Source organism: Stegodyphus dumicola, chromosome 10 (assembly GCF_044657685.1).
Source record: "Stegodyphus dumicola isolate Sdum_Otavi_A_Nest chromosome 10, ASM4465768v1".
Lineage (NCBI taxonomy): Eukaryota > Metazoa > Arthropoda > Arachnida > Araneae > Eresidae > Stegodyphus > Stegodyphus dumicola.
Window position 1 is genome coordinate 53,533,621 of NC_140777.1, and position 18,076 is coordinate 53,551,696.

General features: G+C 30.2%; 1 protein-coding gene across 3 annotated transcripts in view; it reads right to left on the reverse strand.

Moving 5' to 3' along the window:
- Window positions 1-18,076, reverse strand: part of LOC118183408 (serine/threonine-protein kinase Genghis Khan-like) — a 210,078-nt gene that overhangs the window by 91,722 nt on the left and 100,280 nt on the right. For all 3 annotated transcript variants that reach the window (XM_035352925.2, XM_085824928.1, XM_035352926.2), the window contains exons 16-21: window positions 15,737-15,872; window positions 13,690-13,862; window positions 13,402-13,543; window positions 12,930-12,973; window positions 8,952-9,057; window positions 1,376-1,500 (exon numbers count right to left, since the gene is read on the reverse strand). In XM_035352925.2, coding sequence (XP_035208816.1) covers window positions 1,376-1,500; window positions 8,952-9,057; window positions 12,930-12,973; window positions 13,402-13,543; window positions 13,690-13,862; window positions 15,737-15,872 — 726 coding nt within the window. The remainder of the gene's footprint in view (window positions 1-1,375; window positions 1,501-8,951; window positions 9,058-12,929; window positions 12,974-13,401; window positions 13,544-13,689; window positions 13,863-15,736; window positions 15,873-18,076) is intronic.

Below are 18,076 nucleotides of genomic sequence, written 5' to 3' on the forward strand. Positions count from 1 at the left end.
AAATAGAACAATTTTTCCTTCTCACACGAATAAATGTATCTAAAACATTTTTTTTTTTTTAAAATAAAGACCTTCATTTTAAAAATTGCACAAGTTAAATTACAAAGCTTTCTTAAACTTCATTACATATCAACACATCATTAATTTGGTTTATAATGATACGCAACAAAAATGTCTTCAGCTTTACTCTTCACATCTTTCTATAATGCTAAAAAAAGTTTCTATGCCATTTCTATTTTTAGAAGTTGATTTTCAGTTCATAATCTGCAGTCCTTTTTCCATCTCACCTCTTGCTCAAATATCAAATAACAAGAGCTTTCAAATAGCTCAACTAAATGGTCAATTTGAACTAGCAATCTTCAAAAATAAGACTATTTTTTATTAAATACTATATATACATCAGGTTTATTTTTCGAATTTCCATTTTTCCCTATTCTTTAAATCATTACTTTGGCTATTTTGACTAATCACCTTTGCCCAATAGGTTAAATTCATTCAACAGAAAAGAATTCTTAATCCTAATACAAATAACACAACTAATACAAGTAAAACACGCAACGAAACTGCATCTATAAATGGCATATGACAGTTTTGTTTCTAAAACCATCATTGCAAACTAAAATATCTAATCAATTTATGGGTTAGCTATTTCAATCAGGCACTTCCATCAAGAAATACTTTTGCATTTAAATTACTAAACATTAAAATGGCTTTTATAGCAAACTTCAAAATATGTAATGTAAATTTAAGCATGTTGGAGGGATATAGTTAATTTCATTAAATTCAACATCTTTGTGTCATTCAGTACTAAAATCATTGCTTTTATGTAGATAATCAACTGCTTTTACCATATTTCTTGCATTATCAGTTGAAAATAAATACACTTTATAAATTCTTAAAATTACATTTGATAAAAATTTCTCAAGCATTAGTTTTTCTACACCAAGGAGAAAATTATTCTGCTAAAAAAAGTTTGAAAAATAATTTAATCCTTAATGAAGAGCCTGATTCATATTCTTTAAAAATGCACAGAAGTTATCCAAAAATTAGTATCAGTCTACATTTGATATTTTCTTTCATTTTAAATAGCTATTATTAGACAAAGAAAATTCAAATATAAAAGCAGTTTATGGGTTAAGCCACACTTAAACCAAACTGCTGTAACAATCTCTAAATAAGCGTTCTGTTCTATAAAAATTTTATAAGATTAAATAATTAAAAATTTAGTAGTTCAATAAAATTAATATTAATAGCCAAACTAATAAAACTGCTATAAATTAAAACACATTATTTTTAACCAAAATTAAATTTTTAAATTATTTTACTATTAAAAATGACAGATTATAGAAGCAAATTTTTAACAAAATTCTCTTACCACTGAATGATTTCACTTATTTGAGCTTCCCATTGATTGATAGATTCTTTCTTGTCCCTAATCTGAATAAAATCAGTCTCCAATCTTTTCTTTTCCTCATCCACTTTGTGAAAAGCTTTTGTCAACTATTAAAATATAAAATAACTTTAACTACAATGATTTATTTTATAATCTGTATGTTTGCTAACTTTCTAATCAGCATTGATTTTTAACTATATGATATTGGGATTTATGCAAGATAAAATAAAATGAATAATTCTTTTTTAGACAGCAGCAGCATTAAAAAAACTAAACCATCCAAAGATTTCCCGTCATCATGAATGAGAATTTAAAATCTAACTCAATACATTATTATGAATTTTGTATATATGTGGATAATTTTAGTAAACTTTTATGTAAATTGATATAATCTAACATGAAAGACCTCAAAAGTGTAAAGCATCACCAGAGAAGCAGGGTTTCAAGTTCATTTAACACTGAGTGAAACGGCAAAAGCGGCAAGCCAGTGATGGGTTTGGGCAGCTAATTTTTTGCCACCAAATTTGGCAAGAATCAGCAAAAGTCACCAAACTTGGTGATAATTTTGCTACACCTTGGGCCAAACCCTATGCAATTGTAGCTGTGCCTGCTTACGAGCAATTTTGAGAAACTGAAAGGAATGGAAATTTCTCAGTGGCCAGGAAAATTTACAATAGACCGAAGTATGCATCAGTTCTCAGTTTAGTTCAAAGCAGAGTTCTGAGTTTAACTCAGAACTGAGCTATCACTATAAAAGCTGACCCATTTGAGGCCTTTTTGTATTGTCTTGTGTTCAATTTTCTTAGTAGTTTGAAAATGGTAACTATTTACTGTGCTCTGTCATACTGAGAACAGCTGTACAAATACTTTTGTGCGTAAAGTTTCATAATTGTAAGATGTTTTGGGAAATCAAGCTATCATTGATTGTGTGTGCATTGAATCCATTATGAACCCATATGCACACAACAATATGTGGAAATAAATGCCTGGAATATGTAACAGCATAGCCACAGCTTCTGCCCGTTGCAGCACCCGAGTTTGACTCATGGATTGGTTATTTACCAATTCACAATGAAGCTAATTTCCAACAAATTTTGTATTTAGATTCAAAATTTACAATAATTTACAAACAAACACATGTATTTATGTGTAGATGGAAAATTTCATAAATAACAGAAAGACTAGGTTGTCATTATTTATTCTCAAATTTTGTCCTGTTAACTGACCTAAAATTTTCAATGCACAAAAATTTAGAGTTAACTTTTGTCCATCTGGGGAAAAAGACACTGAAGTTTCTGAACTAAATGACTTAATTCACTAAGAGTTTTTAAATAAAAACAAACAGCAGCCATGTTAGGCCTAGCACGACTTACACTTCAAACTGTTGATAATTCTAAAGCTTGTGTCTATTCTATGCAGATTAACTAATGGCATAAAAATTTAACCAGATCATAAGAACAATATAACTCAATCACTTTTAAAGAAAAAATGCAAGCGTAACCAACACATAAGAATAAAAACACAGAGACCACTGAGGTAAAAGGGTGGGATTCAAATACCTACTCTTTGACAAGTTCTGTTCGAAGTGGTAAACAAAGAAGATTAATATTTTTTTTTACTTATATTTTTTAACATTTCCATCTACTATGTTTCATGTGTTCATTTTTCACTGCAGCTTTTATGAATAATTTTAAATTCACAAAAGAAAGACATTTTAAAGAATCAAGCTACATCTTGCAATACAAAGTGCTTTAGCCATATAGGCTCAACTCCTACTTACAAAATATGACTTGGGAAAAAAAGACAACACTATGCAGTCAATTTAAAATCTACAGTAAGAAAACTAACTCTACGGGGAAAAAGAGGTGAAACTGAAAATAGAAAGCATTATTTTGCTACTCTGAATACAGTACAACTCTTAAATAACTTTAACAAATTCATGCAAGCAGAGTTTTTCACCAAAAATCTACTTACATTACTTAAAACTTTCAATAATAAAATGTTGTTGCAGCTTTATAATTATTTCCAATATCAATATAAAGGATACCAAATCCTCAGAGACCTTTCAACTGACTTCTGTAAATTTAAATTGAATAAGAGCCAATTTCTGGCTAAAAGGCATTACTGGACTATTTTCTTTAATCATCCTATCTATGATTACATAAAATTAATCAAATTTTTAAATCATATCAACATCTATTTCTTGATCACAACACAAAAACAGTACCATGTTTCAAGTTCACAAATACCATGAGTAACTTATTAACTAACCATTATGAGTTAAATGACCCTGCTATTTGAGCGTGCAAACTACCACAATACAGCTCTTTTGTTGAATTACAGCTCGATTATGAAAAAAGACTGCCATCTTTTTTTCGCTTCCCACAACTTTAGGCCAGAATTAGTTTTAATCACTAAGCTTGCATTTCAGAACAGTAGCCATTTTGTTTCTTCAAACAACCTCGTACATTCTGATGCCATTTCTCTTACTGAAACTTAGTCAAAAAGAGGGAGGATTCCCCCCATTCCATTTTAACATTTCTAAGCAATTGGAACAAAACTGTTTAGCCAAGAGCCCACCAAATAGCACCAATCTGGAAGTACCTTTTTCATATGCTTTCCACCCAGTTCACGTCACCCCCTTCTTTTTTCAACAACTGGTTCAAGTTCCTCAGAATGATAACCCAGGCATACAGTTTTCTGATACTGAATGAGGCAGCCGTACTTTTTACATGTTTTACTTGGACTTTACTCACTGTTTTGATAATTTCCACCATTTTGATGAGCATCCAGATTCACCATTATATTAAGTTATATTTCTGTTGCACTAAATTTGCTGCTTATTTCTAGCTTTTATGTACCAGCACCAAATAGTTTTAATATTTTTTTTTAACCTTTTTAATCAATTATAAAACATTTTTATGGGGGGGACAGAGCTTTCAATGATCGAGACAGCCCTATTATTATTACTTGTAAAAGAGAATTTTAGTTTAGCTTTACTAAATCACCTATCTAGATAAGTTCATTATGCTATCGAGCTTTTCTAAGCATTCTTTAATTTTCTATTTTTCTCTTTCAATTTATTGTAATTAATATATTTGTTTACTTTTTGTCTGATTTTTGAGTACGCTCAGTACATAGAATATTTGATCTTTACTTTTATTATTTTTCATCTGTATGTTTGTTTCTGATAATACGAATACATGGAAGGGAAACTCTGAACTTATTTGAGACTCTCTGTGATCTTATCAAATACAAGGTAAATTGTTTAAAATGGTTTTAAGTTTCAAATTGTACAAAGGAATGTGTATTCAGAACTCATTAACTGACCAGTTTAGTGTTTTAAACACTTATCCCTTGACAAGTTCTGTTTGGATTGCTAAACAAGGATGAATAATATTTTGTTATTCATATATTTTTACATTTCTATCTACTATGCTTTATGTGTTCAGTTTTCACTGCAGCTTTTATGGATTTTTTTAACTTTAATTTTAAGTTCATAATTGGTTTTAACTTGCTTAAGATTACCATACAACAGGCTTACTTATCTTTACACCTTTCATTTCTTCATTACACCTCTTTCCATAGATAGGATAATCATTATTAAGAATTTATTCAATATGTATATATATATATTTATATACATATGTACATGTAAAATATAAAATAAAATTATTAAACGTAATAGAAGCCAACTGACAATTCAAATTCATAAATTTTAATTACATGCATGCCCGATTCAAAAGATACACTTTGCTACGCCACTCTGCAGCATGTCATTTTTTCTTCGCAATGCAAAATCTTTAGCCTAATCGCTACTCAGAATTAACACAAGGACTTTCCAAATCATAAATACGACCACTGTTAGTAACACATTATTTTTTCCCACCTGCTTGAACTTCCTATCACAGAAAATTTACTTCTTTTTAGCAAAATGGCATTTTTTACTGTTTTAATTTTATATTTTCCATCTCAAATATGCCAAATATTATTTTAAGATGCTCTAAATGTTCTTCAAAATTTTAGAAAAATATTATTATGTCATCAAAATAATTTAACACAAACTGAATTTGATATTTACTTAATATTTGTCTAAGGGCTCTTTGAAAAAAACTAAATGCTACATCTTAAGTAGAAAACACTTTTGCATTCATTAATTTATTTAATACTGCACCTATTCTACGTGTGGCTTCAGAATCTGTTTTAGCAATTTGGTTAAGTTTTTTATAACCAATACACTATCTAGTTTTTGCATTTTCATCTCTTTTATAGGTCAAACTTACAGGGGCAGCATATGAGCTACATAACACCTAAATGCAATAATTTGTCGATTTGTTTTTTTTTTTTTTTTTTTTTTTTTTTTTTTTTTTTTTTTTTAATTTCAGTAATATCTTTAGGGGATACTCTATATGGACAATAAGCGAATAGAAGTTCTGAAGTTTGACTTGGAGAATTAATCTTAATACAACCTACTCCATATTGACTTTTTACAAACATATGATTATAGTTATTTAATACATTTTGGACACAAATAAGATCTAGGGTAAAATGGCCTTGAATTAGGATATCTAAGTTAATAAAAATATGGTCGATGATTGTACACAGAAAAAGAAAAACTGGGCACATTATTGGTGCTTTGAGGTTATTCAGGTGAGCCTGAAGTTGGGAATAATCTGCATGCTAACATAATCTAATTTTGAAGGAACATTAGGTTTTGGACAGATAATAACATACAATGTTGCTTTAGTAAACCCTGAGAGAATGACTCTATTAGAATTCAATCACTTAGTTTCAAAGAAGATCCTAATATTAGTTTCTGTCTAAAATACTTATCTATGTCCTTAAATTTACTGCAAGTGACAGAGACAAAAATCATCCGAGTTAACATGTTTAGAACTAGAAAAATATGTTAGAAATTTAATCTTTTAATAGATCCCAGCAATCATTCTAACACACTCACGAATAAAGAATGTCAATGATTCTCCTTTTAAGCAATTTGGAAATAAAACTGATTGTTCTTTCCAAAAAGTTTTTTTTTTTTTTGGGGGGGGGACTACAGCATTCCTTAAAGAACATTACATATCAATATACAGGATAATCTTTTTTTCCATCAAAAATGAGACATGTAAATTTATCTTTGTCCATAGAAAATGTCAGAAACGTTTTCAGATTAGGATATCTTTAACTGAAATCTTGTTCGTATTTAAAATTTCATGCAATAAATCATTTATGTAAAATAGGAAACAACATTAAAACAATACCAATTACCATAAAGCATTAAAATTACTTCACATTCTGAATAAATTTTGAAAAAAGATGGACATGTTTTCTAACATGCTAAAATCAACCAACTGATGATTTTTGAACTTGCAAAGCGAAGCTCATATTTTACTTTTCTATCAATTCCCTTTTAGTAGACAAATGACGAAATTTTTATGCACTGACCTTAAAACATATTCTTTTTAAAACACTCACTCAATTGCCGTCAATACACAGAAACCAACATATTTTGATGATAAACTTTAAAGATACCTTTTACTAATTTACTTTTGCACATGCGGCTACTTTTCCATTAGGGTCAGCCTCACAGGTTTTAAACATCCTACCAGCTGCCTGTGATGATGTAGACTTTTCAGAAGATGAAAACTAATTTACATTCTCTTCAAATTCCTTTTCAAGAACTCTGAACATTCTCAATACATGAAATTCAGAGGACATTTGGAGAAAACGTCTCAACAATATTTCAAGAACTTATCACAGAGAGACTTTAGAACTGAAATTTAATTCCATTTACAAATTGAATGATATTTTGTTATTATATTTCTAAATTATGTTTTTAAATGTTTTCTATATTCAAATATGAGAAAGGTTCATGAAATAAATTACAGGGCATAGTGCCATTTTTCCCCCCTACCACTACAGCTTTTTTTTCTTTGAAGCCCTCTTCAAAGAAAAAAAAGCTGTAAAATATAAAACATGAAACAAATTTATTACACTTAATTGGAACCAACTGGCAACAGATCTTCAGATTCATAAATTTAACTTGAACACATCCTGCTTCATAGAAAATTCTTTGGTGCATCACTCTGCAGCATGTTACGTTACTCTTTCCCTACAATTTCTTTACATTGCAAAATTTTTAGTCCAGTCGCTGCTCAGAATTAACACAAAGATTTTCCAGTTATATATATGACCACTGTTACTATAGTACGCAGTACACTTTCTAGCCTGCTTAGAGAAACCACATCTCTCACTTCACTTTCTTTTTTTATTGTTCAAAATGTAAACTTTACATAGAAACTGTGGGGAGGGTCTTGCATCTCTAGTGTTGTACCAAGCAAAAATGTATTTCTTAATAATTATTCTTGAACAAAATAAAAATGATGTTTTAAACATCAAACCAGTTGTGATATTTTCACCAGTTGTCATCTAAGCAATAGTCTTATTGGCCAGAACTAAGGAAGGAATTAGTTTTCATCTTGTGCAAAAAACTACTACATAACACATATACGTCGTAATTTAATGCATAGAAGAAAACACTGGAACTTTTAACAAGCTTTCGATATTCGTCATGGCTGAGACTATAGTGGCTGAAGGTAAAAGCTATGATGATGGAGTTAACACACTTGAGCTTGAGAATTTCCAATCTTTATTTTCATGCATATGAAACCATCTTAGTAGACATTTACGCAATCATAATGAATTAGACTAATTCTTATATACACAGATACAACATCATTTTAGACAAGTGGGCTAAGCAGGGATATGTTATTAATGGTGGAAGCTAAGAAAAGAATGATGTAATTTCTTGTGTGTGGTATTTATACCAAAGTAGATGCAATCGTAGAGACAAGCTATGATTGGTTCATTTTAGGTTTGTAACATGGAAGGATCTTAAATTTGGGAGAATAAATGAATTTAGAGGGAGAGCACCAAATCTAGAACAGTTAATTTTGAAGTAGCCATTTACTCCCAGATAAAAAATTTCAGTCCCAAATAAAAAATTTCAACGTTCTACAGCTAATCGTTTTTGAGTTACGTAAGATAAATACATACCTATGTACCTACAGACATCATGAAAAAATTCTGAATTAATTTTACAATCCACTTTAGGAAAAAAGTCCTTTATTCTGTCATGCACAAAAAGTATTCAAATGGATTCGAGAGTGGTCAAAATGGATATTTTCATTGATGTATGACAACCATAATTTTTCTTGATTTGAAAACTTCCTTTATTTTATACAAGGAAGTAAAAAACTGGCCTGCTAGCTGTTTTTAGATTGTGCATTCAGCAAGCATGCAGTTTGAGTTTCAAGCTACTGCTGTAAGGTACGTTTTAGACTGCTGAGTTTTGTTATAGAAAAAGTCCGAAGATGTAAGAAACTGTATCAAAATATTACAAATTTACTCCCCACAAGACACAGCACATTACTTGAACTCTGGTAATTAAAATACTTAAAAAAAAAAAAAAAATCAAAAACTATAACAATCCAAACAAGACAAAAAAATAAAGAAAGAAAGCAAGAAGACATAATAATTTAAAATAGATGTAAAGTACCTTCTCTAGGTCATCAGTTACTTTCTTCAATTCATCTTGTAAGATTGCTTTATCTCGCTCATGGGCTCTTTTCAGCTCTTTAAGAACCTCTTGATGTTCAGATGCACTAAAATAAAAATAAATAAAAAATATTAAAAACATAAATGCAGTTTTGAAATTCCTGTATAATGTTATAACCTACATTTTTTTATATATCCTCTCATTTTTAATTAGTGACACAAATTTACAAAGCTTAAATTAATAACAAAATACTCTGTCTTTCCTGCATGAAATACCTTAAATGCCTGTACAAACAAATATTGGCTACTCCTCTACTGCAATAATTGAGAGCATGTGTTTTTTTCATTAAATTAGCACTTCTTTTGTTCACTGTTAAAGGCTTCAAGTACATAATTTTTCATTTTTTGCTTATTTTACTGGAAAAAAAAAATTCTTATAGCCTTCCTCTTACATTGTCACAAATTAAGATAGTTTAAGGTCATAACTTTTCCATGAGATACTATTTTCCAATAACACAATAACCAATGCCTAACTCATTAAATTAAAACAAATTTTATATACAATATATATAAAATAGCAAATTTTATATGCAATATGCATAATTTTCAACAAATAAAAGCTTTCACCAAATACTGCTTCAGCAGAAATAATGGATAAGAGACACTCATAAACATCACACTCATACACAACACACTCATAAAGTCTTCACCTTGGTTTTATTCTCAATAAGAAACTTTAGTTTCTGCAAAGAATACAAGTTAACTAATTGTTACAAACAGTGCTTACGCAATTTTAGAACGATTTTGATAAAAGAATTTAAAAAAAAGGAAGGGCAATTTTTTAATAAAAATTTCTGAAAACAGCTTATTACTTGAAATGAGAAAGACCATCAGCTACTTTTAAATTTAATCTTCTTTCGAAATGTCACATTCAAACAAGCCGTGGATTGAAGGATATGTTTTTGCACTTTCCAAAGAGAAATATTCCTATTCCAAAATTTAAAAAAAATGAAATGCATGGTATTGAAATTTCTAAGAGCAAAATAATCAATATTATTAATGGAAAAAGAAAAACTATCAATCATTACTTTTACATGGAAAGAAGACTTCAAATGAACACCCAAAAATGGTACATACTGTTTCTAAGAATAAATTATTGGTAACAAAAGAAAATTCACCCAGGCAGAAATCAGTTGCTAAGGTCTTTAAACACATCTGTAGCACCAATAAATAAAAGAATAAACAATATGATTTACAACTTAAAAGAACTAAAAAACATAACGTCACAGACTTTTACTCAAGCACGTGGCTCAACGCAGAACAATTTGTAGCAAGAGATAAATAAAAAAAGAAAAAAAAAAGATCTATTTATTGCCAAAATGAGGAAAAAATGTACAAGCCTGGTTCCGTCAATACACAGAAAGTTCTAGTAAGGGGATTATGATTGTTGTAGGATGATTCTACAGTGGGAAATTAAAAATAAGAAAGTGAGGAAAATGTTAAAATCAAATCAACTTATTAACAAGAGAAAGTTTTTCATCTGATATTTGTAGATGAAATTCCATTCTTTATCTCAATAATTTTCAAAAAGTGAAACTTCATCAAGACAAAGTGAAAAGTCATTGTCAAGTCCCACTGCATTCCTTGAAAATAGGCTGACTTACACAGATTCTGCATATGTACCTTTTTGACATATTTCTCCCTTGAAATTTCACCTAAAGACTACTGTGCCTTTGGTCTTTAAAAAAAAAATCTCTCTTTCAAACCCATCATGATAGATGGACTCTGAAAGTTGTGTAAGAGGAATAGAAAACAGTACCACTGGAAATTTTATGTAAAGCCCTTTTATCATGGAAATCATGTGCAGACTTATAGTCCTGAAAAAGGCTATTATTTCAAACATTTAAAAAGTATTCCTTACATTATAAATATTAATTAAATGGTCCCAAGCTCATTCTAATAACATGCAAATGCCCTCAGTAATTTTCTGTTTTTTCTTCTGAATTTAAAAAAAAAAAAAAAAAAAAAAAAAAAAAAAAAAAAAAAAAAAGATAAAAATTTGGGACTTGTCTTCTGTGGAACATTATTCAAATGAATATTTTAAAAGTTATGGGATCCTATATAAAAGAAGTTTGCATTTATCAGTACAATACGGAACTTTATTTGTTTATCTATCTATATATTTATATATAATAGCAATTCAATATGAAAAACTGCAGTTAATAAAATATCCATTTGAAAATGAACGTGTTTATATGCTATGATCCCAACATAAATCTGTTGATTATCTAACTAAATAAAGAGCAGTCTGCTCCTTTAAAATTTCAGAGTGACTGCCACAAGTTTGGCACTCTGCTAACTTTCCTGGCGATTAGGATTAGGATTATTTAATTATGGCAAAGCACACGAGGGCTATCTGCCTAAAGGGAGGGATGCCTTCGTGGAGGACTTTCTAAGGGAAACTGGCTCGTATACGCGTTACACATAGGGAAAACCACGAAAACGCCCATGCAGCTTTCCTGGCGAATAAGAAAGTACATTCATTAACATCAATCTATTTTGTATGCATTCATTTACAATAAAAACCAATTAAATCTATTATGCTTTAAATAATATATTTATAATCACTTTAATTATAAGTAAAGACTCATAAATAAATATCACAAATTTAATACAGTCAAAAAATTCCCTTAAAATGTTAAAAATATACAATACTCAAATCATCAAAAATATTGAGAAATATAAAACTGATACAGATGAATCAAGGGAGTAAAAAATTAGCAAAGGTATCTGTGGTTCCCTTAAGACACACTTTACAGAAAGAGCAGCATGATACGAAAGATCTAGGAAAAGTAATTAATTATTCACTTAAATAGCTTACGCTTTAATAGCTTAAATAAAGCTATAATCATAGTATTAAGGAAGCAAATTTCTTTTTAAAAATAGGAATTTGAAAGCGGGGGGGGGGGAGAAAAAGCATTATCAGAATTCAAAGTCTAGAAAACTTAGCAATACTTAGTCAAAACTCTGTGTGGTATATGCTATACTACAGTCACTTTAGGTAAATGAAAAATCTACAAGAGCCACACTAAGGTAGCTCAATGGCTACTGATATTAAATGCAGCAAATTGTTGATAATCTAATCAGGTTATCCTAAATATCTTTAATTTTTAAAATAAAGATTTTTTTTCACTAAATCTTCTAACTGTTTTGAATGAATAAAGTATTTTGAAAGAAAACCATTCATTATCTTCAATTTTGACTTTAACTGAAAAAGCCCTACCTGTTTTTTAATATAAATGAAAACACACAACTTTATTTTTAGTTAACAGAATTTATTTATTGTCTAATTCTCAAATCACTGTTTGGTCACAAGATTCGTTTATGTTGGAAAAAGCACCTTGTAAAGTATTATGTTATATAATATATGTTTGCAATGGCTACAAAAGAGGTTTAACAGCTGAATATTTTGTACAAGATCCATTATAGAGATTAGACATTCATAAAATGTACAGAACAAAAAATGCTTCCATATAAATGTAAAGAAAGTTTTCCCTGCAATTTCTATTTGAAATTCAAGGCTTATTTTCAAATATGGATACTCTTTTGTAAGCAAATAAGAATGCACAATGCAAATTAGATGTTGCTGCACTCTTATAAACTACAACATATTCACAATTTGGAAGGGGAATACAGACAATCTCATATTAGTTTTGCCTATCTCAGACTTTTTTATCACTGCCTGGAGTAAGAAATGCCAGCACTCATTAATATTGCAGTAGTCATGATTTACTTTAAAATTAATTACCTAACAGATTTTAAACCAAAAATTTTTAAGCATTATAATCAAAATTATGTGTTGCAGAAGATGAAAATTTCTTAAATTAATATATTACATAATATAACATGTTTTATGTACATATTTTAAATATACATAACAAATAGAAAAAAAAAAAAAGAAAAAAAAAAAAAAGAATACCTCTCTGCTCGAACTTGTTCTACTTTATCTTTGAAAAAAGCAACCTAAAACAAATATGCAACAATTATCTACACAAAACTATGAATTATAACACATGTTCTAAATAAATACTACGTTTTGTATTAAGATGCATAAAATGGTATTTAGGAGTAACTATATAACACCTTATTCATGTACAAATTCAATATTTCTTGGTCAAATAAGGTCTGCAACAGCTTATTTTGTAAAGAAACATGCAGCTGACTATGTCAATTTCATATCTGCACAGAAATTTATTCAAACATGTATTTAAATATTATAAAATTAAATATTACGGATATTTAAAAATATTTCAATATAAAGTATTCATAAAATCGGGGGGAAAAAAAAAGCTTAATGCATCAAATTAGTATCTCCATCATCAAAAACATATATATCTGGAGAAACAACAAGTTGCTATTCAGGAAAATTTCATAAAATGATGGCAACATACTTCTTTCTCTGCTTTTGACTTAGAAGCTTCAGCTTCTTGCAGCTGTTCTGTCAAAGCAGTAATTTCTGCAGTGTGTCTGAGTTGTAACTGAGTAAGTGCTTCTTTATGCTGCATAGTCAAATTTTCCAATTCTGTTTTCAACCTATGAAAAATGTCAGCATTCCTGTAGACTAGTTTAAATTTCTTTAAATTTTGTTGATTGCCAATCAAAATGTTTATAACAAACCATATTATTTAACAAATTAATGAAGAATGTAATTAGACATTACAAATATAGGCAAGAAATACCTGCTCAATTCTTGGTTATTTTCTGTCTGCTCAGGAGAAAAGGCTCTTCCTACGTGCCTTCTTTTCAAAGATTCTATTTCAGTTTCCAAGCGATGAACATTTTCTTCCATTCGCTCTCGTAATCTTTGTTCTTTAACTAAATCAGACTTACAGTCTTCGAATCGGATTTCCAACTACGCCATTAAAAATAATTAAACATTGTAGCAGCATATTTAGACTTAACATATTTAAAAACAAAAAACTATGTATTTTACACAGCTTATCATCAGGGCAATGGAGTCAGAGTCATGGAATCGGAATCGGAGTTAAGCAGATTTTGGGGTAAAAGGAGTCGGATTTGGAGTCGCTAAAAACAGGTCGACTCCGACTCCAGTTTTTGTTGGACAGTTTGAATTTGAAATGAAATTAAAGTGAATTTTTTAAAAAATTAATGGCACACTGAGTTATTATTTTTATTTATGGACTATATGCATTAATAAATAGTTATTTTCTATTTTATTGACATATTAATACATAAATATAAGAGAGGAGGATGCATGTGATATTTGCCATTACTGATTAAACCGATTCATTTAGTTACAAATCTCACTGGTAAATTCAGGTAAACAGCAATAGCAGCAAGAACTCTCAAAACTGATGCCATTCTTAAGAAGCGAGCATGAAAAGGAGCAATTATTGATCAAACAAAGAGATGGGGGAAGAACATATTTGATGATACAGAGGTTGCTAGAATTAGGAACGTTTTTAGAAAATGTAGATAAACCTAATGTTTCACTAACTGAAAGAGACTGCGGAATGATCTTCCAGAATTGGAAACTCTTCTTTCTGCATCTAGCCACAAAAAAAGCTACAATGTGAAGAATTAACAGGAGGCAAGAATGGAAGAATATGATGTTTGTTCTTTCTGAAATGGAGGATTTATTGCAGAAGGAATTATTTCTTCAATGAAGAGAACAGAATCTAGTTTGCTAGACAATGAAATATTGCTGGGTTCAATATATGCAGATCCAAAACACCAAATTTTGTTAGATGACAAACAAATTAAGAAGGGCAAAGAAAGCCATCCATGAACTTTCAATAAGAATGAAATTATTTTGAGAACAATTGGAGTATCCAAATCAAGACAGTCAAACAGCAGACATCACAACTGAGTCTCTATTATCCTCTTCCAGTGATGAATTAGATTTTGAGAAATATTTTTGCATACTATTGAAAAGGCTAAGGTAAAGCAAATGAAAATAAAGAACCAAGAGCCTTTAGTTATAAAAATGAAAAAAATACAAACATAATTTCTACATGGTCTTTGAAGAAATAGAGATATATGGTTGCTCTTGCAAGACACCACTTTTAGAACTTATAAAAAATCTATCTTGAAAAGTTAAAAGAAGTAGCTCTAACAGTAACAGCTCTTCCTCAAGTCAGTGTGGAAAAACTCTTCTCAGCTATGAAATTTATCAAATCGGATCTATAGTCCTCCAACAAACAAGATCTTTCTGAAGCCATACTGTTTCTTAGAAATAACTAATGCCAGTTTTTCCATAATAAATGCTAATTAATATAAATAATTTGCTATGCCATCAATGTTTTTATGTAGCATCTATTACTTCTTTTATATTAAAAAAATAAGCTGTAACCCATGTGTATATGTTTATATATTTATATAGCTTGAAGTTAGAGTCAGTATTCCTTAAAATTCTGGAAGTCGCAGTCAGTCATTTTCCCTTCTCCACAGCCCTACTTATCATACCTTTACATGATGACTGCTTCACGAAAAAACTTAACTATTGAGAAAATTATAAAAGTATACACATACAGCAAAAGACAGCTCGTGTACTTTTAGATGCACATTTAAAAAACAGACAAACTCTTCTGTAAAATTTCAAGCACAAAATAGACACAGCACTTTCAAGAGCATTTCACTTTGAAATTTTTAACTGAACGCAAAGCATATTTAAACATATTCAATACTATCACTGCCTACAGCAATGCAACACTATTTTCTAGAATTACATACATATGTTAAATGTATAAAAATGGTAATAAGTACCTCTCTTCTTAATTTATCAGCTTTTCTCATATCTTGTCGAAATGTATCAATCTTTTGCAAAGCATTTTCGAGTTCTTCTTCTTTATCTCGCAACTGCCTTGATAATTTCTGTTTTAGAGCACGAACTTCAGAAAGCCTAATAGAAAATAAATAAAAAATGAAGTAAGAAAAATAACACAGAATATTCTGCAAAATATTTGAAGAAAATATAAAGATAATTAATAATTTAGAATGGTCAATGGTAAATTTATCACTTTCAATGCTTCATTATTTTGACTTAGTTTAAAATACAATTACACACAAAGTATTAGGTAAAGATGAGACATCTCATATATGAGGGTCAGAATTTTAATGTTGGCAATTACTTAATTTAATATAGATACAAAATAGTTATGTGCTTCAGAATTTTACCATTCTTCAATGTAATTCTTAGCACTGTATATAACTGCCAGCAGTATGAAAGTCAAAGGACACTAGTTCAGTGCTAAATTTTTTGCCTCACTGCAACTTAAATTCTAAAATGTCTGTGACTGCTAAAAATGCCATAGGGTGTAACTGCACAGCAATGGCTCTGATGCTAGGCCTGCTGCTGGCCTTGCCTCTTCTATTCAGTTCAAATGAAGCAGTCTACAGCCAGAAAAATCTCTGGAATAATTCTAAAGTGATTGCTCTAAACCTTTCTAATCATTCTTATAAATCAATCTGAAATAACAAAAAACTGGGAAGTATAACACTTTATAAAGCTATTGCCAACCCCAGCATTTAAGAAAAACAGCAACAGTTTGCATTGCAAGCACCCAATTAACAGCTTTCATAACGGTGATTGTATGGTACAGAAAGCATCCTCTTATATTGTTTCTCAAAGCTGACCACAGACTGTGTTCCAGAAATGGCTGACAGTACTGCAAATTGATGGCCTAAAGCAGGAGTTAAACCCTTAGACAACCTGAAAAAAATGACATAAAATTCCCTATACAAAATTCACTTCATGTCAAATATAATGATCAACTCCTGATAGCTGTCTAACAGCAAAAGCTGAAGTTGACGAACATTAGCCTGCAAATGGTCAAAACATCAGATCTTAAATAGAAGAGCATTCTTTGGTTGGTCAGAATATCACTAAAATATCTCTCTATATATTACTGAAATATAACTTTCAATAATATATATACACATTCATAACGTGTGTGTAAGTGCATATATATTATGTGTGCATATACAGGATATATATATATAAAACAATACAAATTTTCAAAAAACAAAAATATCTAAATATTATTTCCATGCAATATGCTGATGAAAAAGAAGCATTATAACTTTTTTATTGCCGAGGTTATGATGAAATTTCAGTACCCATAGTGTTCAATGACTCAATAGTTAATGACCTTCCATTCCGAGCCATTTCATTCTACTCTTAGCCTTAGTCTAATTAACGACTTTTGTCAGACAAGCCTCTCTCCATACAGTCTCGCCATCTGAGTTTCAGTCTCCCTCTCTTTCAAGTGCCTATTGGCTTGTACATGAATATTTTTTTTGGGGGGGGGGGGGTAGTTGTATTTTCGAGTATTCTGATTAGGTGACCAGCTCATCTGAAACTCTGGGTACTGATAAAATTTAGGGTGTCTGGCTATCAGTATGTCTTGTAGATTTCTGCATTGGTTTCTCTTTTCCATCTATCTGAATGCCTCCAACAATGCTTATCAAACTCTCTCTGAAAAACTGGAAGTATTTCTTTTTAAATGCTTGTGATCTTCTATCCTCTTCAGTCAATGTTCTTCCAGCACCATGCGCCGAAATAGGTGCAATTAAACATTATCAGTTTGTCAAAATTGTCAGTTTAGTTGTTCTTTTGACAAAGTTTGATTTCAGACCCTTCTTTAGACCAAAGGAATATTGGTTAGCAATTGTTACAAATTTCAGGAGAGATGTTATTCTCTATATCAATTACAGAGCAAAAATATAAGAAACATTCAACATTTTAAAATTCATATTCATCAATTTCTAAAAATGATTAAATTTTGATTTAGTACATGGCATACATTTAAGTGATTAGCATGTGCAACTGCACCACAAGTCCGGAGTTTGACCCCCAAGCTGAGTAAGGCTGACTCACACTTTCATACCTTAATGGATTGATAAAATGAGTACCAAGTTCGCTTTGGAACTAAACAACAGGGTCCTACAATAAGCTGACTACATGCCCAAGGCATATGCTGATGCACTCTGGGGTCCATGGTCAAGAAAGAGGATTTCAGGGCACTGCAGGCCATGGCCCACTAGGGCTGTTGTGCCACTGAGTTGAGGTTTATATATACATATATCTTGCTACGGTTCAAGGAA